Source organism: Scyliorhinus torazame, chromosome 15 (assembly GCF_047496885.1).
Source record: "Scyliorhinus torazame isolate Kashiwa2021f chromosome 15, sScyTor2.1, whole genome shotgun sequence".
Lineage (NCBI taxonomy): Eukaryota > Metazoa > Chordata > Chondrichthyes > Carcharhiniformes > Scyliorhinidae > Scyliorhinus > Scyliorhinus torazame.
This window is the reverse complement of record NC_092721.1, coordinates 98,222,344-98,244,440: the sequence shown is the minus strand read 5'-3', so window position 1 is coordinate 98,244,440 and position 22,097 is coordinate 98,222,344. Positions and strand designations below refer to the sequence as shown.

The 22,097-nt window shown below is 49.3% G+C and overlaps 1 protein-coding gene across 1 annotated transcript in view; it reads left to right on the top strand.

The window, feature by feature from the left end:
- Positions 1–22,097, top strand: part of tyr (tyrosinase) — a 122,513-nt gene that overhangs the window by 17,312 nt on the left and 83,104 nt on the right. Inside the window, 7 exon segments of the mRNA XM_072475909.1 lie at positions 5,896–6,041; positions 6,044–6,112; positions 6,115–6,176; positions 6,179–6,262; positions 6,264–6,377; positions 6,380–6,508; positions 6,510–6,746. Of these exon segments, the coding sequence (XP_072332010.1) occupies positions 5,896–6,041; positions 6,044–6,112; positions 6,115–6,176; positions 6,179–6,262; positions 6,264–6,377; positions 6,380–6,508; positions 6,510–6,746 (841 nt within the window).

Here is a 22,097-nt window from a genome sequence, read left to right as displayed (position 1 = left end):
CAAGTCCTAACTTTGAATGACCCGAGAAAGGTGCTTCCCTCAGTTTTAAGAGAATTCTTGAACTGAAGACCAACAATGAGGCCCAGTCGAGCAAGCACTCCTTCCAGCCTCGTCAGGGTAAAGATTCCAGAGTGCCACATGATCTGTCAGAGACCCAAATTCTACCTGGTAATTCACAAAAATCAGCACACTCCTCTCTGCTGACCAGGCTAGCTGTAGCCGTTGTCTTTTTGTGAGACCGCTCTCTCTTCCTATCCAACAAAACTGAGACAGACAGTTAGTCCAGCTGCTCTTGCCATTATTTCAGATGTGAATATTTTGCATCTTGCTCTTGTTGAGTGTCACCTTGGGCCCCTCTGTCCCCATGGTAACCAAGGTTTGTTGTTGGGCAGAATTCAAAAATAGATCACGGGCGGGATTCTCCGAACCTGCGCCGGGTTGGCGAATCGCTGGGTGGGGGGGGGTACGGGATTCACGCGGCACCGCTCTGCCGATTCTCCGGTCACCGGAGAATCGGCGCCATTGGCGACGGTGCGGTCGGCGCAGCGCCGGTCGGGGGCTGCGTTGATTCTCCCCGCGCGATGGGCCGAGTGTCCACTGAGTTAGGCCGAGTCCTGCCGGCCCCCATTCTTGTATGGTGCTACCTCGGAGGGACCTCGGCGTTCATGTTGCGGGTGGTGGCCTGGTGGGGGGGGGGGGATCTGGCACTGGGGGGGGGCCTCACGGTGGCCTGCCCGCGATCTGGCCCTACCGATCGTCAGGCGGACATATCCCAGTGGGGGCCTATATTCCTGGGTGCCGGGGCCCTGTAGCTCTCTGCATGTTGTGTTGGGGCTGGCGCGGAAAAAAGCAACCCGACGCGCATGCACGAACTCGCGCCGGCTGTAGCATGCATGCACAAACACACGCCGGCCGTAGTAGCACGCATGTGCGAACTCGCGCCGGCCATAGCCTGTATGCCGGCCATAGCCTGTATGCCCAGACCCGCGGCGCCTGTTCTGACGCCCGTGTCGGCAGCTGGAGCAGGAGGCTCTCCAGTGCCAGTGCTGGCCCCGTTCGGCGCAGGATCGCTCCAGCGTTTACGACTAGCATCAACACTTAGCCCAGGATCAGAGAATCCCCCCCAAAATCTCTCCATCTTCACTACCCCATTTTGCCTTGAATTAAAGAGCCAATCCCAAAACATGATCACAGCCTCGCCTGCTGGCGAGTGGTGAAACGAAGGCCATTATGTTTTAGATGTTTACTCAAAATTAAGACATTCTAATCCCAGTGCTAGAATTCTTAATGTAAGTTTATTTAACTCAATGCAAGCTTTTTATTTTTATTGCCTCTGAGGAATTAATATATATTAAGAGCTGACAATAGTGTTTGGTTCAGTTATATCCAGGAAATTAAGCACTGCCATTGTAATCTGTTCAATGGGCTGTTCAAAGATATAAGACATCAGAGATTTAGTATTTTGCTTTGCTAACTCTATCTTTAGGCACATGCGTGAACTTCTGTACATATGCTCTGGATGCTTAGTTCTAACTCTGTACAAAACGTTTTCACCTTCTCTGTCCCATTCCTTCGTTTATTCAATCAGGTTGCATTCAATCTTTCCATCACTAAAGCTGCTTATTTGCACCTCTATGGAGTTACCTGCTCCTGCCTCTATCTCAGTCTGCCCACTGTTAAACTCTTCTGGATACTTTTACCACCTGCAGACTTGATGACTCCAATATTACCTTGCTGACCTCCCATTCTCCAACCTCCATTAACTCCAACCTGTCCAAAATTCAGCCAAGCAAACCCTGTGGCACACTGCGTCTTAACTGTTCATCATCTCCCTCTATGCTGCCCCACAATGTTTCCCATTGGCTTTATCACTTCAACAAAGCAGTTGTCAGATAGCGATATGACAGCACTCATCTCCTTCTATTCGCTCATCAGCAGTTTGACAGTCAAAAGGCGGGTCGATTCGGGTCCTTTGTGGTGAGGTGTTTGGTAGCTGTGCCCCTTGTGGTTGTCTAACCTCCCATTAAACATCCCGCACGTTTCTGCCAACTTTTAATGTAAATGCGCACCGCATAAATTTCAAAATCGTGCTCTGTCTCGGATCATCTTTCGTGGATGCCCGTCGTTTGCCGTTCGATAAATTGCATAACTTGAAAACTCTCATTTAGACTCTTGGCAAAGAAATGTTGTCGTAGCCCAGAGCAGCTACCGACTCTTGCTCTGTGATGGTTCATTAAACTTAAAGTATCTATTGCGGTTGAGAGCCTGAACATGAAAGAAACTCGTGCTCCCTGTGTGATCATGCAACGGGGCTTGTGACCCACAGCTGGTTTGTGCCTGCAAGTCCCAGGAGCGTCAGACCTCCCGCTTCAACCATCGCCAATCTGCTGACTTACTAAACCCTGCATTTGTATCAATTCCTTAACGTTTTGAATCAGTCGCAAGCTATTAATACATTAGATTTCGCTACGGTATATAGTGTTGAACCTCTTAACCATTTCATGTTTTTATTTTGAAATAACCAGTAAATTACACAGGTATCGAATGTTATGCCTGTGTGGAGCACATGGATAGCCTCATATATGTTTCATCCTATCGCCACTAACATCTGTACCAATAACAGTTAAACTCGCCAATTTTGAGAAGATATTGAATTTTATTTCTTAGAATTGCCAGTTTGGTCAGACACAGTGGTTAGCACTGCTGCCTTCAAGCTCCAGGGACCCAGGATCAATTCCGGGCCTCGGGTGACTGTGTGGAGTTTGCACGTCCAAAGGTGTGCAGATTAGATGGTTTGGCCATGCTAAATTACCCCTTAGTGTCCAAAAGGTTAGTGGGGTTACAGGAATAGGGTGGAGGCGTGGGCTTAAGTGGGGTGCTCTTCCCAAAGGCTGGTGCAGACTCGAAGAGCTGAATAGCCTCCTTCTGCACTGTAGGGATTCTATATGCAAGTTAGAGGCTTTTCACAGTAACTTCATTGCAATGTAAGCCTAATTGTGACAATAAAGATTATTAAAGGTGAATTGGCCATGCTAAACTGATAATTGATCGCCCATTACCATGGCAGCATGGTATCACAGTCGTTAGCACAGTTGCTTCACAGCGCCAGGGAACTGGTTCAATTCCCAGCTTGGGTCACTGTCTGTGCATATCTTCTTTTTAATAAATATTTTATTGAAAATTTTTGATCAACCAACACAGTACATTGTGCATCCTTTACACAATATTATAACAACACAAATAACAATGACCTATTTTATAAACAAAAATGAATAAATAATAAATAACAAAAATGAAAACTAACCCTAATTGGCAACTGCCTTATCACAAGTAACCGCTCTCCAAAATTATAATTTAACAGTCCAATATATAATTATCTGTCGCAACGACCTATACATATTATACAGTATATATTAACAACCCTGAGAGTCCTTCTGGTTCCTCCTCCCCCCCCCCCCCCCCCCCCATCCCCCCCGCCCCCCCCCCGCGATCCTGGGCTGCTGCTGCTGCCTTCTTTTTTCCCATTCCATCTATCTTTCTGCGAGGTATTCGACGAATGGTTGCCACCCGTCCCTGGTGAACCCTTGAGCCGACCCCCTTAGACACGAACTTAATCCGCTCTAGCTTTATAAACCCTGCCATGTCATTTATCCAGGCCTCCACCCCCGGGGTCTTGGCTTCTTTCCACATTAACATTATCCTGCGCCGGGCTACTAGGGACGCAAAGGCCAAAACATCGGCCTCCTCTCGCCTCCTGCACCTCCCGGCTCTTGTGCAACCCCAAATATAGCCAACCCCCAGCTTGGTTCGACCCGACCCCCCACTACTTTTGAAAGCACCTTTGTCACCCCCATCCAAAACCCCTGTAGTGCCGGGCATGACCAAAACATATGGGTATGATTCGCTGGGCTTCTCGAGCACCTCGCACACCTATCCTCCACCCCAAAAAATTTACTGAGCCATGCTCCAGTCATATGCGCCCTGTGTAATACCTTAAACTGAATCAGCTTAGCCTGGCACACGAGGACGACGAGTTTACCTCTGCTTAGGGCATCTGCCCACAGCCCCTCCTCGATCTCTTCCCCCAGCTCTTCTTCTCCATTTCCCTTTTAGTTCATCTACCAAGTCTCCCCTTCGTCCCTCATTTCCCTATATATATCTGACACCTTACCATCCCCCACCCATGTCTTTGAGATCACTCTGTCCGTGCACCTCTTGTGTCGGGAGCTGCGGGAATTCCCTCACCTGTTGCCTCGCAAAAGCCCTCAGTTGCATATACCTGAATGCATTCCCTTGGGGCAACCCATATTTCTCGGTCAGCGGTCCAGACTTGCGAACTTCCCATCCACAAACAGATCTTTCAGTTGCGTTATTCCTGCTCTTTGCCACATTCCATAGTCCCCCATCCATTCCCCCCGGGGCAAACCTATGGTTGTTTCTTATCGGGGACCCCCCCAAGGCTCCAGTCTTTCCCCTATGCCGTCGCCACTGTCCCCAAATCTTCAGTGTAGCCACCACCACCGGGCTTGTGGTGTAGTTCCTCGGTGAGAACGGCAATGGGGCTGTCACCATAGCCTATAGGCTAGTCCCCCTACAGGACGCCCTCTCTAATCTCTTCCACGCCGCTCCCTCCTCCTCTCCCATCCACTTACTCACTATTGAAATATTAGCGGCCCAATAATACTCACTTAGGCTCGGTAGTGCCAGCCCCCCCCTATCCCTGCTATGCTGTAGAATCCCTTCCTCACTCTCGGGGTCTTCCCGGCCCACACAAAACCCATGGTGCTCTTTTCAATCCTTTTTAAAAAAGCCTTCGTGATCACCACCGGGAGGAAACACAAAGAGGAATCTCGGGAGGACCACCATCTTAACCGCCTGCACCCTCCCTGCCAGTGACAGGGATACCATATCCCATCACTTGAAATCCTCCTCCATTTGTTCCACCAACCGCGTTAAATTTAACCTATGCAATGTGCCCAATTCTTGGCTATCTGGATCCCCAGGTAACGAAAGTCCCTTGTTACCTTCCTCAACGGTAGGTCCTCTATTTCTCTACTCTGCTCCCCTGGATGCACCACAAACAACTCACTTTTCCCCATGTTCAATTTATGTCTGTGCATATCTACACATGTTCACCCCATATCTACACAAGTCCCACAAGTCCGAAAGACGTGCTTGTTAGGTGAATTGGACCTTCTGAATTCTCCCCCAGTGCACGCGAACAGCAGTCGGAATGTGGTGACTTGGGGATTTTACACAGTAACTTCATTGCAGTGTTAATGTAAGCCTACTTGTGGCAATAAAGATTATTATAGTAGTATTATTACAAAATTTCCCCTAAGTAGTCCAAAGTTAGGTAGGGTTACAGATTTGGGGTGGGGCAGTGGGACTAATACTGTGCTCTTTCGGATGGTCTGTGCAGGCTCGAGGGCCGAATGGTCTTTTTCTACACAGTAGGGATTATAATTGTATGATATACTCCTTGATTCTTTAATTTCAGTGAGTAAACTTTCCCCACTTTACCCATTTGACACAGTTTATTTTGTTAATTAAATTGATTTCTTTCCCTCGTTAATGAGAATGTAAATAAGCAATTTTTATTTAATATTGAAATGGTCTGATTTGAGAATCATTTAATTACATCTTGGAAAAGCTGATTGAACTATTCCATAGTAAGGATTTAATGGTAACAAAAGAATGCAATGGAATTTTAGCAAAAAGTGGGGGGGTTAGTAAAATGCTTTTATTTTTTTTTTAAAGTCTCGCTGGATGAAGGCTGTGTTATGGTAATGATTTGTTCCAGTTAGGAATGAAAAGCTCTTTCACTAATCCAAAACATGTGATGCAGGAGTTTAAGGAGAAAGTCAAAGTGAAGTTTTGCTCCTGACTCTACAGTGAGCCAAGTATAAGGAGCTCTCACAGAAAATATGTCTCTTTGTTTCTTTGCCTTCTGAGTTTTTGCAAACTCTCTTTTCAACAGTTTCCTCGAGTATGTACTTCTGCAGAAACACTTATCAGGAAGGAATGTTGTCCCGCTTGGAAAGAGATGGGTCTTCGTGTGGAGAGCTCTCGGGAAGAGGATCATGTCAAGATATTTTCATAATTGATGCTCCCATGGCCCTCAGTTCCCATTCTTGGGAGTGGATGATCGTGAAAATTGGCCAATTGTCTTTTACACAACAGGACTTGTCAGTGCAACAAAAGCTTCATGGGCTTCAACTGTGGAGACTGCAGGTTGGCTTTTTGGCATAATTGCACAGAACAAACGATTGTCTATTAGGAAAAACGTTTTTGACCTCACAACAACAGAAAAGAACCAGTTTCTTGCCTATCTCAATCTAGCTAAATATACCATCAGTCAGGACTATCAGATCTGCCACAGGAACATATGCCCCAGATGAACAATGGTTCCAGTCCTATGTTCAAAGACATAAGCATCTATGATCTGTTTGTTTGGATGCACTATTATACATCTAGAGATGCTTTACTGGGTCAGTCCAGTGTTTGGGACGGATATTGACTTTGCCCATGAAGGTCCAGGTTTCCCTACCTGGCATAGAGCTTTTATGTTGCTGTGGGAAAATGAGACTCAGGAAGACTGGCACATGATGACCAGCTTTACAATCCCATATTGGGACTGGAGGGACTCCGAAAGCTGTGATGTGTGTACTGATGAATATATGGGCAGGCCGCCATTCCACCAATCCCAACCTTCTCAGCTCTGCGTCCTTCTTTGTACATGGCAGGTACTGTACAAGAACTCCATTATTTATCCCTATGTTTCTTCACTGAAGCAGAAATTACTTTTAAGTTATTCGAACAGTCATTTGGTGAAATATTGTGACTACAGTGAAAATAATATTCTTCTTGTCTCTTCCATGTCTAACATCACATGTGAAAATCTATTTTTCTACTCCTTTTTATATCAGCAGACTTTTTTAATGTAAATTATTAGTCTGAATCTCAACTCCCTATCAGGAACTAGAAAGGGACTATCAGCTGCTCCCATCGGACACAAGTATCCAAGCTGGCAACCAATGTTCAGAGACTAGGGGCTGGATTCTCTGGTCGCCGATGCCAAAATCGCGTTCGGCGAGTGGCCAGAGAATCTGAGTTCCCGAGCAAATTGGGGGGGGGGGCGCTTTCCCGATGCTCCACCCCTCCAAAGTGGCGTACTCTGCGAGTACGCCGCCGCCATGTATCAATGGCCTCAGGACATTGCCTGAGGCCCATCCCCCGTGCTCCGCCCCTGACCTTCCAAGTTCCGACAGCTTGGGTCTCTCATGGTCTCACCCGTCGGGAACTCGGCGTGGCGGCTACGGACCCAGCCTAGCGACGCCACAGTCGGGGTAAGGTCAATCCGCGGGCAGGGGGAACATTATTCAGGGCTGGGGGGCACTGTGTTGGAGGGGCTGGTCCAGGGCGCACGAGCTGGCCAAAGGGGGGTACTATTTCGCTGGCCGGATCCGCGAGCGGCTGCCGCAATGTAGCAAGGACTGGCCGATGCAGGCCGCCCCCATGCGTATGCGCGGCCACGGACCCGGCAGTTGTCTCAGGCGTATCGACAGCTAGAGTCGGGTGCTCTACGCTGCTGGCATGCTTGCCCCCAGCAAAACGGGGAATCGGTTGCCATTTTTGCCAGTTTTTCTCCACCGTTCCCACGCCGACGTGGGGGCATAGCCCCAGAATCGGAGAATCCAGCCCTAGAAGTCTGGGCTCTTCTCACTGGTGCTAACCTGGAATGGGGCTCAAAGACATACTTTAAGAATCAGAGGCAAGAATGCTACCATTGAAGCAAGGTTCCCTTCTCTCTGAACACAATTTATTGAAGACTCTTGAAAATTTGATTATTTTTCTGGATGCATAGAGTCATTTTTCTTAATGTTGTGAAGCATTTTACACACATTATTATTGCTGAAAGCAAGCTGATTACTCCAGCTCACTATTGAATGTGGAGCAGGCTGAACAACCTACTCCTGTTCCTATTTCTTATGGTCTCACTCTTTCAGAAATGTGGAACTCTCAATCTTGGTCTTTCTTCCTCCCACACCTTTCAAACTTTTTAAAACATAGCACCATTGAATAAATTCTTCCTTATTTATTTTATTCTCTTTTTTAGTCTTCTGGGGCGTCATTCTCCGACCCCCCGCCGGGTCGGAGAATGGCCGTTGGCCGCCGTGAATCCCGCCCCCGCCCCCGCCGAAGTCTCCGCTCCCGGAGATTGGGCGGGGGCGGGAATCCAGCCGCGCCGGTTGGCGGGACCCCCCGCTGGATTCTCCGGCCCGGATGGGCCGAAGTCCGCCCAGGAATTGCCTGTCCCGCCGACGTAAATCAAACCTGGTATTTACCGGTGGGACCAGGCAGCGTGGGCGGGCTCCGGGGTCCTGGGGGGGGGCGCGGGGCGATCTGACCCCGGGGGGTGCCCCCACGGTGGCCTGGCCCGCGATCGGGGCCCACCGATCCGCGGGCGGGCCTGTGCCGTGGGGGCACTCTTTCCCTTCCGCCTCCGCTACGGCCTCCACCATGGCGGAGGCGGAAGAGACTCTCCCCACTGCGCATGCGCGGGAAACTTTCGGCGGCCGCTGACGCTCCCGCGCATGCGCGGGGAAACTGACAGCGGCCGCTGACGCTCCCGCGCATGCGCCGCATTTCTGCGCCAGCTGGCGGGGCAACAAACGCCATTTCCGCCAGCTGGCGGGGCGGAAATCCCTCCGGCGTCGGCCTAGCCCCTCAATGTTTGGGGCTAGGCCGCCAAAGATGCGGAGACTTCCGCACCTTTTTGCCGGCGCGATGCCCGTCTGATTTGCGCCGGCTTTGGCGCCAGTCGGCGGGCATCCCGCCGTTGGGGGAGAATTTCGCCCCTGATTTTGAACCATTAGTTTCGTTTTTCAATTTTTGTTAAAATATTGAATATGAACACTGTTTCCTACATGACAACAGTGAGTAAAATTTAGAAGTGTCTAATTGGCTGTAAAGTGCTTTAGGGCATCCTGAAGTAATGAGAGGCAGGATACAAATGCAAATCTTTGGTTGCAAATTAACTGAAAAATTCCTAATGTCATTTTGGATGTGATTGACAGGGCCAGGATTCTCCCCTACCCGGTGGGGCGGGGGGTCCCGGCGGGATGGAGTGGCGTGAACCACTCCGGCATTGGGCCGCCCCAAAGGTGCGGATTTTTCCGCACCTTTAGGGGCCAAGCACTCACCGTGCGGGGCGAGGCCTGCGCCGGAGTGGTTTCCGCTCTACCGGCTGGCGTGGCAGGCCTTGGCGCCACGCCAGCCAGGGCCGAAAGGACTTCGCCGGGTGGTGGAAGTCCGCGCGTGCACGGGAGCGTCAGCGGCTGCTGACGTCATCCCCGTGCATACGCAGGGGGGGGTCTCTTACGCGTCGCCATCGCAGAGGCTGTGGACGAGGCGGAGGGAAAAGAGCGCCCCCATGGCACAGGCCTGCCCGCAGATCGGTGGGCCCCGATCGCGGGCCAGGCCACTGTGGGGGCACCCCCCGGGGCCAGATTGCCCCGCGGCCTCCCCAGGACCCCGGAGCCCGCCCACGCCGCCTAGTCCTGCCAGAAGAAAGGTGGTTTGATTCTCGCCGGCGGGGCAAGCATTCCAGCAGCGGGATTTCGGCCCATCGCGGGTCGGAGAATTGCCGGGGGAGCCCGCAGATCGGCGAGGTGCGATTCCTGCCCCCGCCGAATATCCGGTGCCGGAGAATTCGGCAACCGGCGGGGGCGGGATTCACGCCAGCCCCAGGCGATTCTCCAACCTGGCGGGGTTCGGAGAATCCCACCCAGGGTGTTTCTCGATGGCCGCATTGGTCAGATCGCCGCCCATATTTGATGGCACCTAGTGCTGGAAAGGAACCCACACGAGCTTCTCGCCATTACTTGCTCCCTCACTGTCTGATTCACCAGACTCATGCCTCAGCGTCTCGTCACTAACAAGGAGGAGCTGCTTTTAAACACTCCATCACCACCCATTCCCAGTCAACACACAAGCATGGCAACTTGCAGGACAGCTCTTGCTTTGGTGATGTCAACCTCACAAGGCTTCTCGACGCTGTGGATGCAAAATTGAACATCCGCTCCCCTGGGGTGGTCGGAGGACCAGCAGCAGGGTCACCAGTACCAGCTGGGGGGAATGGCAGAGGTTGTAAGTGCGGGCAGAATGAATAGAAGGACCGCTGTAAAATGTAAGAAGAAGACCAACGACTTCCACCGAGCTGTTGCCACCTCCTTGCTGGCATCAGTTCTGCCTGCCAACCCCCACCCCACACACATCACTGGCTAACACCTCACACCTTCCCCTCGTCCGATCTTCATGCTTGCTCCTCTACACCCCCTGGCAATCCACCAGCACAAATCCTTCATATCCAGTTTGTGGTGCCCACACATGCCATATGCTATAGACCCCCCCCCCGAACCATTAAGCACACGACTCACAGAGCCCTCTCTTTGTCTCCGTAGGAAAAGATAGCCGATAATAAGCAGGGAAGGGGCATATGGAAGGGGAGAGAGGGTGGAATACCAGAGATCTGGGTCCTCACACCCCGTATGAGGAACAAACCCTGAGGTTTGCAGGGTGACCAAGGAGCGAGCAGTCACCATCAGCGAGATTGGCCTGCACCACAGTGGTGAGTATCCACTGCCCCTTCACCAAGATGACTTGTCTCAAGTTAGCAGTTTCATGTCAGACAAAATGGTCCTTCTATGACCTCGTGTCCATTGTCTCACAGAAATCGCTGTCTGATGAGGCCCGGCCATCCAAAGTTGTTCACCCTCCCTACCACCCAAGAGACCACCTCGGAGGAGAGCTATGAGGAGACCACAATCGAGCGCACACAACTAGCAACCCCACCTTCCACCAACACAGAGACATAGCACCTTGGTGGGCGACATTAGTAGACCGGCTTCTGGGCACAATGTGGTGGCACCGCATAGTTGCTGATGATCGGGTGGAGGCAGGAACATCCAAGCGAGTCAGCAGTCAGAGGTCTGTTGGATCCCAGGACTCCGTGAGTCCCAGTCAGATGCTGAGCCTCTGGACAAGGTTATCCTAGAGCTGATGCAGATGCTGGCTCATGACCGTAAGATTCACAAATTGCAATGAGTGCATAGCGATTGGAGGAACCCAAAGGTTACGGGCGCAGGAGACGATGCTGAAAATGCATGGCACAGAGGCCAACACTGCTCGGGTGACAATTGCAGCAGAAAACCTGGAGCATGAAGTCAGAATCTTGAGTTGTGGTGCCCAAGGCATGGTTCAGTCTGTGATGACCGTGGCTGAGGACCACAACATCGTGTCGCAGTCCATGAGGGACATGTACCACATGCAGGTGGACATAGCTGAGGCACTACAATGCATGGCCCAGTCACTGAGGTCCATCTCTGAGGGCATTGATACCATGGTGCAGACAATGGAGAGCCACCAGGGCTAGCAGAGCCAAATGACGTAGCTGCCCCTCCATCCCAGGCCCGATGGGCAACATCAGGGAGAAGGAAGTTCTGGAGGCCAACCCGGGGCCTGCGACCAAGGAGACAATGGTGAAATCCAGCTCTTCCAAATCCCACCCCCCTCCACTGGCATATCTCAGGGCAGCGGGCACAACAGGTTGGCATGGCGATGCCAGTGACACCGGCAAGGTGGCCAGGGCCCACCAGCTCCATGCCCTCGAAAGGACATCTGCCAAGGGCATCATGGTGAGGAGATCAATGTTGGTAGGTGCAACCAGAGATGAGATGAGTTCCCGGGGGATGCTAGCAATAGAATCCTGTGGGGAAAAACAAATGCCTTCTGGTGCTCAGTTATATTACATCATTCGCATCATCTCCAATCTTTCCTGGTCTGCGTTTTATCTGTTCCTTTGTCCCATTGCCTGGGCTACTCTTGTGACTCATTTACTTTTTTTTTTTTAAATAATATTTTATTGAAAATTTTTGGTCAACCAACACAGTACATTGTGCATCCTTTACACAACATTATAACAATACAGATAATAATGACCTTTTTTATTTAAACAAGAACAAAAGAAAACAACAACAAATAAATAAATATTAAATAACAAAAATAAAAACTAGCCCTAATTGGCAACTGCCTTGTCTCAGGCCACCCCCCCCCCCCCCCCCCCCCCCCCCACCCCCCCAAGTCCTGGGCTGCTGCTGCTGCCTTCTTTTTTCCCCCATCTATCTTTCCGCAAGATATTCGACGAACGGTTGCCACCGCCTGGTAAACCCTTGAGCCGACCCCCTTAGGACGAACTTAATCCGCTCTAACTTTATGAACCCCGCCATATCATTTATCCAGGTCTCCACCCCCGGGGGCTTGGCTTCTTTCCACATTAGCAATATCCTGCGCCGGGCTACTCGGGACGCAAAGGCCAAAACATCGGCCTCTCTCGCCTCCTGCACTCCCGGCTCTTGTGCAACCCCAAATATAGCCAACCCCCAGCTTGGTTCGACCCGGACTCCTACTACTTTCGAAAGCACCTTTGTCACCCCCATCCAAAACCCCTGTAGTGCCGGGCATGACCAAAACATATGGGTATGATTCGCTGGGCTTCTCGAGCACCTCGCACACCTATCCTCCACCCCAAAAACTTTACTGAGCCGTGTTCCAGTCATATGTGCCCTGTGTAATACCTTAAACTGAATCAGGCTTAGCCTGGCGCACGAGGACGACGAGTTTACCCTGTTTAGGGCATCTGCCCACAGCCCCTCCTCGATCTCCTCCCCTAGCTCTTCTTCCCATTTCCCTTTTAGTTCGTCCACCATAGTCTCCCCTTCATCCCTCATTTCCCTATATATATCCGACACCTTACCGTCCCCCACCCATTTCTTCGAGATGACTCTGTCCTGCACCTCTTGTGTCGGGAGCTGCGGGAATTCCCTCACCTGTTGCCTCGCAAAAGCCCTCAATTGCATGTACCTGAATGCATTCCCTTGGGGCAACCCATATTTCTCAGTCAGCGCTCCCAGACTCGCGAACTTCCCATCCACAAATAGATCTTTCAATTGCGTTATACCTGCTCTTTGCCACATTCCATATCCCCCATCCATTCCCCCCGGGGCAAACCTATGGTTGTTTCTTATCGGGGACCCCCCCAATGCTCCGGTCTTTCCCCTATGTCGTCTCCACTGTCCCCAAATCTTCAGTGTAGCTACCACCACCGGACTCGTGGTATAGTTCCTTGGTGAGAACGGCAATGGGGCTGTCACCATAGCCTGCAGGCTGGTCCCCCTACAGGACGCCCTCTCTAAGCTCTTCCACGCCGCTCCTTCCTCCTCTCCCATCCACTTACTCACCATTGAAATATTAGCGGCCCAATAATACTCACTTAGGCTCGGTAGTGCCAGCCCCCCCCTATCCCTACTACGCTGTAAGAATCCCTTCCTCACTCTCGGAGTCTTCCCGGCCCAAACAAAACCCATGATACTCTTTTCTATCCTTTTGAAAAAAGCCTTCGTGATCACCACCGGGAGGCACTGAAACACAAAGAGGAATCTCGGGAGGACCACCATCTTAACCGCCTGCACCCTCCCTGCCATTGACAATGCTACCATATCCCATCTCTTGAAATCTTCCTCCATCTGTTCCACCAACCGCGTCAAATTTAGCCTGTGCAATGTGCCCCAATTCTTAGCTATCTGGATCCCCAGGTAACGAAAGTCTCTTGTTACCTTCCTCAACGGTAGGTCTTCTATTTCTCTACTCTGCTCCCCTGGATGCACCACAAACAGCTCACTCTTCCCCATGTTCAATTTATACCCTGAAAAATCCCCAAACTCCCCAAGTATCCGCATTATTTCTGGCATCCCCTCCGCTGGATCCGCCACATATAGTAGCAGATCATCCGCATATAAAGATACCCGGTGTTCTTCTCCTCCCCTAAGTATTCCCCTCCATCTCTTGGAACCTCTCAGCGCTATCGCCAGGGGCTCAATCGCCAGTGCAAACAGTAATGGGGACAGAGGACATCCCTGCCTTGTCCCTCTATGGAGCCGAAAATATGCCGATCCCCGTCCATTCGTGACCACACTCGCCACTGGGGCCCTATACAACAGCTGCACCCATCTAACATACCCCTCTCCAAACCCAAATCTCCTCAACACCTCCCACAGATAATCCCATTCCACTCTATCAAATGCTTTCTCGGCATCCATCGCCACTACTATCTCCGTTTCACCCTCTGGTGGGGCCATCATCATTACCCCTAACAGCCTCCGTATATTCGTGTTCAGCTGTCTCCCCTTCACAAACCCAGTTTGGTCCTCATGAACCACCCCCGGGACACATTCCTCTATTCTCATTGCCATTACCTTGGCCAGGACCTTGGCATCCACATTGAGGAGGGAAATTGGTCTGTAGGACCCGCATTGTAGCGGATCCTTTTCCTTCTTTAAGAGAAGCGATATCGTTGCTTCTGACATAGTCGGGGGCAGTTGTCCCCTTTCCTTTGCCTCGTTAAAGGTCCTCGTCAGTAGCGGGGCGAGCAAGTCCAAATATTTTCTGTAAAATTCAACTGGGAATCCGTCCGGTCCCGGGGCCTTTCCCGTCTGCATGTTCCTAATTCCTTTCCCCACTTCTTCTACCGTGATCTGTGCTCCCAGTCCCACCCTTTCCTGCTCTTCCACCTTGGGAATTTCCAGCCGATCCAAAAAATCCATCATTCTCTCCCTCCCATCCGGGGGTTGAGCTTCATACAATTTTTTATAAAATGTCTTGAACACTTCGTTCACTCTCTCCGCTCCGTCTCTCCTTCCTCGTCCCTCACCCCCCCTATTTCCCTCGCTGCTCCCCTTTTCCTCAATTGGTGTGCCAGCAATCTGCTTGCCTTCTCTCCATATTCATACTGTACACCCTGCGCCTTCCTCCATTGTGCCTCTGCAGTGCCTGTAGTCAGCAAGTCAAATTCCACATGCAGCCTTTGCCTTTCCCTGTACAGTCCCTCCTCCGGTGCTTCCGCATATTGTCTATCCACCCTCAAAAGTTCTTGCAGCAACCGCTCCCGTTCCTTACTCTCCTGCTTCCCTTTATGTGTCCTTATTGATATCAGCTCCCCCCTAACCACCGCCTTCAACGCCTCCCAGACCCCTCCCACCTGAACCTCCCCATTGTCATTGAGTTCCAAGTACTTTTCAATGCATCCCCTCACCCTTAGGCACACCCCCTCATCCGCCATTAGTCCCATGTCCATTCTCCAGGGTGGGCGCCCTCTTGTTTCCTCCCCTATCTCCAAGTCTACCCAGTGTGGGGCATGATCCGAAATGGCTATAGCCGTATATTCTGTTCCCCTCACCCTCGGGATCAATGCCCTACCCAACACAAAAAAGTCTATGCGTGAATAGACTTTATGGACATAGGAGAAAAACGAGAACTCCTTACTCCTAGGTCTACTGAATCTCCACGGGTCCACCCCTCCCATCTGCTCCATAAAATCCTTAAGCACCTTGGCTGCTGCCGGCCTCCTACCAGTCCTGGACTTCGACCTATCCAGCCTTGGTTCCAACACCGTGTTAAAGTCTCCCCCATTATCAGCTTTCCGGTCTCTAGGTCTGGGATGCGTCCTAGCATTCGCCTCATAAAGTTGGCATCGTCCCAATTCGGGGCATACACGTTTACCAAAACCACCATCTCTCCCTCTAATTTGCCACTCACCATCACGTATCTGCCCCCGTTATCCGCCACTATAGTCTTCGCCTCGAACATTACCCGCTTCCCCACTAATATAGCCACCCCCCTGTTTTTCGCATCCAGCCCCGAATGGAACACCTGCCCCACCCATCCTTTGCGCAACCTAACCTGGTCTATCAGTTTCAGGTGCGTTTCCTGTAGCATAACCACATCTGCTTTAAGTTTCTTAAGGTGTGCGAGTACTCGTGCCCTCTTTATCGGCCCGTTAAGCCCCCTCACGTTCCACGTGATCAGCCGAGTTGGGGGGCTTCCCACCCCCCCCCCTTGCCGGTTAGCCATCATCTTTTTCCAGCTTCTCACCCAGTTCCCACGCAGCTGTATCTCTCCCAGACGGTGCCCCCCCGCCCATCCTTTCCCGTACCCACTCCCCCCTTTCCCCAGCAGCAGCAACCCAGTAATTCCCCCCTCCCCCCCCCCTGCTAGACCCCCCACTAGCGTAATTACTCCCCCCATGTTGCTCCCAGAAGTCAGCAAACTCTGGCTGACCTCGGCTTCCCCCCGTGATCACGGCTCGCACCGTGCGACGCCCCCTCCTTCCTGCTTCTCTATTCCCGCCATAATTATCATCGCGCGGGAACCAAGCCCGCGCCTCTCCCTCGGCCCCGCCTCCCATGGCCAACACCCCATCTCCTCTCCCTCCCCACCTCCCCCCATCACCACCTGTGGGAGAAAGAAAAGTTACCATACCGCAGGATTAAAACATAAAACCCCTCTTCGCCCCCCCCCATTCGCCCCACCACTTTGTCCAAACGTTCATTTTCATAATCCAATCATTCCAATTTTTCTTCTACAATAAAAGTCCACGCTTCATCCGCCGTTTCAAAGTAGTGGTGCCTCCCTTGATATGTGACCCACAGTCTTGCCGGTTGCAGCATTCCAAATTTTATCTTCTTTTTGTGAAGTACCGCTTTGGCCCGATTAAAGCTCGCCCTCCTTCTCGCCACCTCCGCACTCCAATCTTGATAAACACGGATCACCGCGTTCTCCCATTTACTACACCGAGTTTTCTTCGCCCATCTAAGGACCATTTCTCTATCCTTAAAACGGAGGAATCTCACCACTATGGCTCTGGGAGTTTCTCCTGCTCTCGATCCTCGCACCATAACTCGGTATGCTCCCTCCACCTCCAACGGACCCGTCGGGGCCTCCGCTCCCATTAACGAGTGCAGCATCGTGCTCACATATGCCCCGACGTCCACCCCCTCCACACCTTCAGGAAGGCCAAGAATCCTCAAGTTGTTCCTCCTTGCGTTGTTTTCCAGTGCCTCCAACCTCTCCACAGATCGTTTCTGGTGTGCCTCCTGTATCTCCGACTTCACCACCAGGCCCTGTATATCGTTCTCATTCTCTGCTGCTTTCGCCTTCACGACCCGAAGCTCCTGCTCCTGGGTCTTTTGTTCCTCTTTCAGCCCTTCAATCGCCTGTAATATCGGGGCCAACAACTCTTTCTTCATTTCCTTTTTTATCTCCTCCACGCAGCGTTTCAAGAACTCTTGTTGTTCAGGGCCCCATATGAAACTGCCACCTTCCGACGCCATCTTGGTTTCTGCTTGCCTTCCTTGCCATTGTTCCAAAGGATCCGCTGCAATCCGGCCACTTTCCTCTCCTTTTTCCATCCGTGTCCAGGGGGAACACCCTTCTGGTTTACCGCACGGTGTTTTTAGCCGTTAAAATTGCCGTTGGGGCTCCTATCAAGAGCCCAAAAGTCCGTTCCACCGGGAGCTGCCGAAACGTGCGACTCAGCTGGTCATCGCCGCACCCGGAAGTCCCTCGTGACTCATTTACAAATCCAGGTTATTCCTTTTACAAGTGCAGCGGCCGAAAGGGCCATGGCTAACTTCCCATTTTAACCTTGCAGGGACGGCCCAGTTCCAATAGGGCGCATTGAATGCATCGTTGGCAGAATTTGGCCACATCTCTGCCCATGCAATAAGGGGCTCACCCCACACATGCTTCCTTGCTCCATCCACATAAAGGTTAATCATCCTTTTCTTGATGGTTCTTCCACCAAGCCCCCAATCGTCACCTCATCTACTTCCACTATACCTTTATGCTTGATTGCTTGTACTGTCAATCCTCCCGTCGGGTCTTCTCTCATATCCTTACTGATTTCTACATGACTGTCCCCAAGCAGGATACTAGTTCCTTTGCCCTTCAATCTCCCAGCCTCTCAGAGTTGGACCATGGTGTGAGGATTATGGACGACTATCTTTCCCATCAATGTGATGGGTCCAGGTGCGTTCATCGCCCATGAGGGGCACGCTAAGGCCCACACACATCGCTGCATGCCTTTCGCAACCAAATCCATTTGGGTGGAGTAATATCCCACTGCCCTTAATCTGTCCCCTGTCTTCGGGCTTCTACAGCGGCTTGCATTCCATTATCCTCCTGGCAGAAGATGTAGAATGGCTTTGTGAGGTCTGGCAGCTCCAGGGCAGGGACCTTCACCATTGCTCGTTTTAGGTTAGAATAAGCCTGCGCTTCCTTTTCCCCCCATTCTATCTTTTCTTTACTAGCCCTCCGTCCCTTGGTTATGTCCTGTAGAGGTTTCGCGAGGGTTGCATACCCTTCTAGATTTTAAATTGTGCCAACTATTATTGCTGTGCTGTTGAAAAATGATAAATAAACTTTCAAATTCTCGAAGCTACTGCAAATCTTGTTCCACTTGCAGTTGCCTATGAAGTAAAACACAAAAGATCCATTCTCCTTGGAGCAGAATGGGTTAATTAGTCTGAACAAATATTGCAATTCAAACTTAAAATTCTTAATTCCTGTAAAAAACATATAAATACATCTTCAGCTGTAAACAGGCAAGGGTAAATTCTCTGCTCATTTGAAAAGGGGGGGGGGATAAAAACTTTTAACTGGATGTCATTACATCACCACCCTCTTTGTTTCGACCTAACCAGAAACACGATGAGGGGGCCCTTTTCTTTAATTAATCTCTACTTTCCACCCTTTGTTTTTTCCCTTCTGATCTCATAATTTTTCCCTTTCTTTCTCGTTGTGTCAGTTGTGTCTGGAATAATTCTTTTTCTAACCTGACACAATGTTTTAACACAAGATGTATCCAACGCAAGATTGGCCCATAATCATTTTAGATATCCCAAATTCCAATCAATCCTATTGAATCAAAATTATCTCATTCTTACATGTATGAATTTATATCCAGATTAAAATCCCCAAATGTTGATCAACAATAACCTGGAATCATGCCTCTGGCCAGAAAACATGACGCCAGGTTTTTCAACTGTTTAACTTAAATCACTTAAACTAGGATCTCAAAGATTATAATTTCAGACGGAAAACATCAACGCTTGAAACAGACACACATGAATATCATTCATACACGAGCAACAAAACATATCAAGAGCTTTGATGCAACAATAAGCAAAATGAATTACACAAATGTCCTTGCAGTTTCTGTTCTAAACCTCAGGTATCTGTAATTAAAAACTGAAGGTTGATTTCCCAGAAAGACAAACCTCAATGATAACATGACTCTATGAACCCCTCACAAACAAACTAAACAGACCGATTCCTCTGCTCAGAAAGTTCAAACAGTTAATCATCAGCTTTCTCTCGCAGTTATAGATCCGTAAAGAGACAAAGCATTGCAAGCTCATACTCTATTGGCCAAAATAATAAACAAGATCTTCCACTCTTCTTCATTTTAAGACTTGAATAATTTATTTAATTTATTTATTTTTCTTTTCATTTAAGCCAATCTTCAACAACTGATTTCACAGGCATCATCGTTCTTTGTTATTTCTAAATATCAAAGGCATTTTCACCCAAACTCATTTTGACCCACAAAACCTTTGTTCCCTCATGGGGGTGATGTGATAGCACAATAAATTTCTCACATTTGTTCCAAATTCTTATACAGTGTGCTTATAATTTCTACTTTTAACTGGTGTCATTGAGTTTCCATAAATCTGCAATTAAACCCTTGTATCAAGTAATTTAGACAGATAAGTTTCTGGGCAATTTAAAAACCAATCAATTGCATGCTGAAGTAGTTCACTTTTGTGCTCCAATTTATTTTCCTTTATCCTTTATTTTTCCTTCAAATCAATTCAAATTCCATTACTTAACCAAGTTTGAAAGAAATCTTTTCAGTGTTGTAATTTGTTTTGGATAATTCAAATTAGATCACCGTCGAACTGCAAACTTATAATCTGACCTTGACTCAGAAAAATACAAGCTTGTACTTCATCTACAACCCAACTAATTCTTTATTTGATCAATTTTGTTGTAACATTTTTCTCTCCACAGTAGCAAAAGGCACTGTTTCGACATTCCTTGTCTGGATATATCCACGCAGTACTTTCACCACCACATCTGTGCCAGGGGTAAAGATCGGCTACCTCTCCCTCTAAATTATCACTGATGTTTCCCCACAGCTGCCCCTGGAGCGGTAGTCATGGGGTTTAAATTTTGTTTACGTACAGGCTCAGAATAATGACAACAGCTTTGTCTGTCTTGTCAGTTGTCTGAGCCTCCCTCCATTTCTTTCTGCTCCTCTCTTCAAAGACGGATTTTCATCATAGCAGCAAGTATGAAAGCTGCCATTTCTAGTTTATTTTTAGTCCGCCCTAACCACCAAGTTTTTTGTTCGGTGCTGCCATCGGATCCCCATTGGGGTTTCCCTTTTTAGACTGCCATCGATTAGTCCTGGGGCCCAAGCTTCACAGACTTTCTAATGCGCGGCTTTCTCAATCTGCTCATCGGCGGGGTACAAAAGTCCGTCTTTGCCCACCCGACATTAGCACGTACTCAGTGTTGCATATGTTCGCCGCTTCCTACCTTGCAGCTTTTTCCCTTGTTCGGGTCGCACAACTTAGAGCTCCAGCTGCCTGACACATAACTCCAGCTACTGGGTGGTAAATAATAATGTACTCACCCCCATAGGAAATGCATCATGCCGCCGGATTCCTGTGGACAACCCTGCTTGCAGTGACAATAAGGGGCAATTTAGCACGCTCAATTCACCTAACTGCACATCATTGAACTGTGGGAGGAAACCAAAGCACCCGCAGGAAATCCACACAGACGGGGGGAGAACATACAAACTCTGCCCAAACAGTGACCCAAGGCGGAATTGAACCAGGGTCCCTGCCGCTGTAAGGCAGCAGTGCTAAACACTCTGCCACCATGTTGCCATTGTCTTCAGTTCTCACCACTATATTCTCTATAGAATGTTGTCCCTCTTCCTGGCCGCTATTTAAAGCTGAACTAGAATGTTCACAACCTTGGTGTTGTATTGGACCACAAGATAAACTTGGAACCACGTATTTAGATCATCACTCAAACTGTCTATTTCTACTTCCATAACATCTCCTGGCTCCACCCCGCCTCAGTTTAGCTGCTGTAGAAAACTCATCCGTGCCTTTGCTACCTCTAATTTTCACTATTCAACGCACTCCTACTTCGACACCTATCTACCACCCTCCCTACATAAGTTTATCCAAACTTCAACTGCATCTCTAATGTCAAGTTCTGTTTCCCCATCACCCTGTGCATCCTGACTTATGTTGACCCTGGTAAAGTATTTTAAAGTTCTCATCCTTGTTTCAATTCCCTCCATGTCCCATCTCAATGTCTGTAATCTCCTCCAGATTTACCACCATCTGCACTCCTCGAAATCTGGCTGCCTGGTCATCCCTGATTTTAACTGCTTCACCATTGTTGGTCATGCCTTCAGCTGCCAAGAATCTAAGCTTTGGAATTTCCTCCTGGAACCTCTCTATATCTCTTCTATTAGGCTGTTCTTTAAAATCTACCTCTATGCTCAAGTGTCCCAATATCTACATGTGTGACCAACGGAATAAAATTTTGTTTGTCAAAGTTTCTGTAGCGTACTTTGAGACATTTTATTAAACTAAGGCAGTATAGAAATGTAAGTTGTTGTCCTTCCAAGCAGCTGATTGCAGTGGAGGCCTCAGTAAGATATTAAACTAAGTGTTGTCATGAGAATGTCACTTTAAGAAATGTTTGGCTGCTCATGTAACTGCAGTGATGTCAGAGTGTGGGTGGAGCTGAGCTCTGGCTCTGTTTTTTAGTTTCACTTTGAGAAGAGCTTGGGTGTGCCTGTGTTTTTTTTGGTTTCGTTTCAGTGTTGGAGCTGAAGACAGACAAAGCAGGTGTGCTGTTGTTCTCTCTGCCATGAAAAGACTATCTCTTGATCATTTGGTGAATTCAGAATTATAACTGTTTTCAGTAGTGAATTTAAACCTGATGCGCTTCTGTTAAAAGGTGTTTCTTTTATCTTCTGGATGTTATTTGGGCAATTTATTAAGGATTACTTAATGTTGTATTCTATGGGGGTTGTATTTGAATTAATGGGTGCTAAGATGTTCATTGTGTGTTTTAAAAAGGTTAACTTGAGTTCATAGAATAAACAT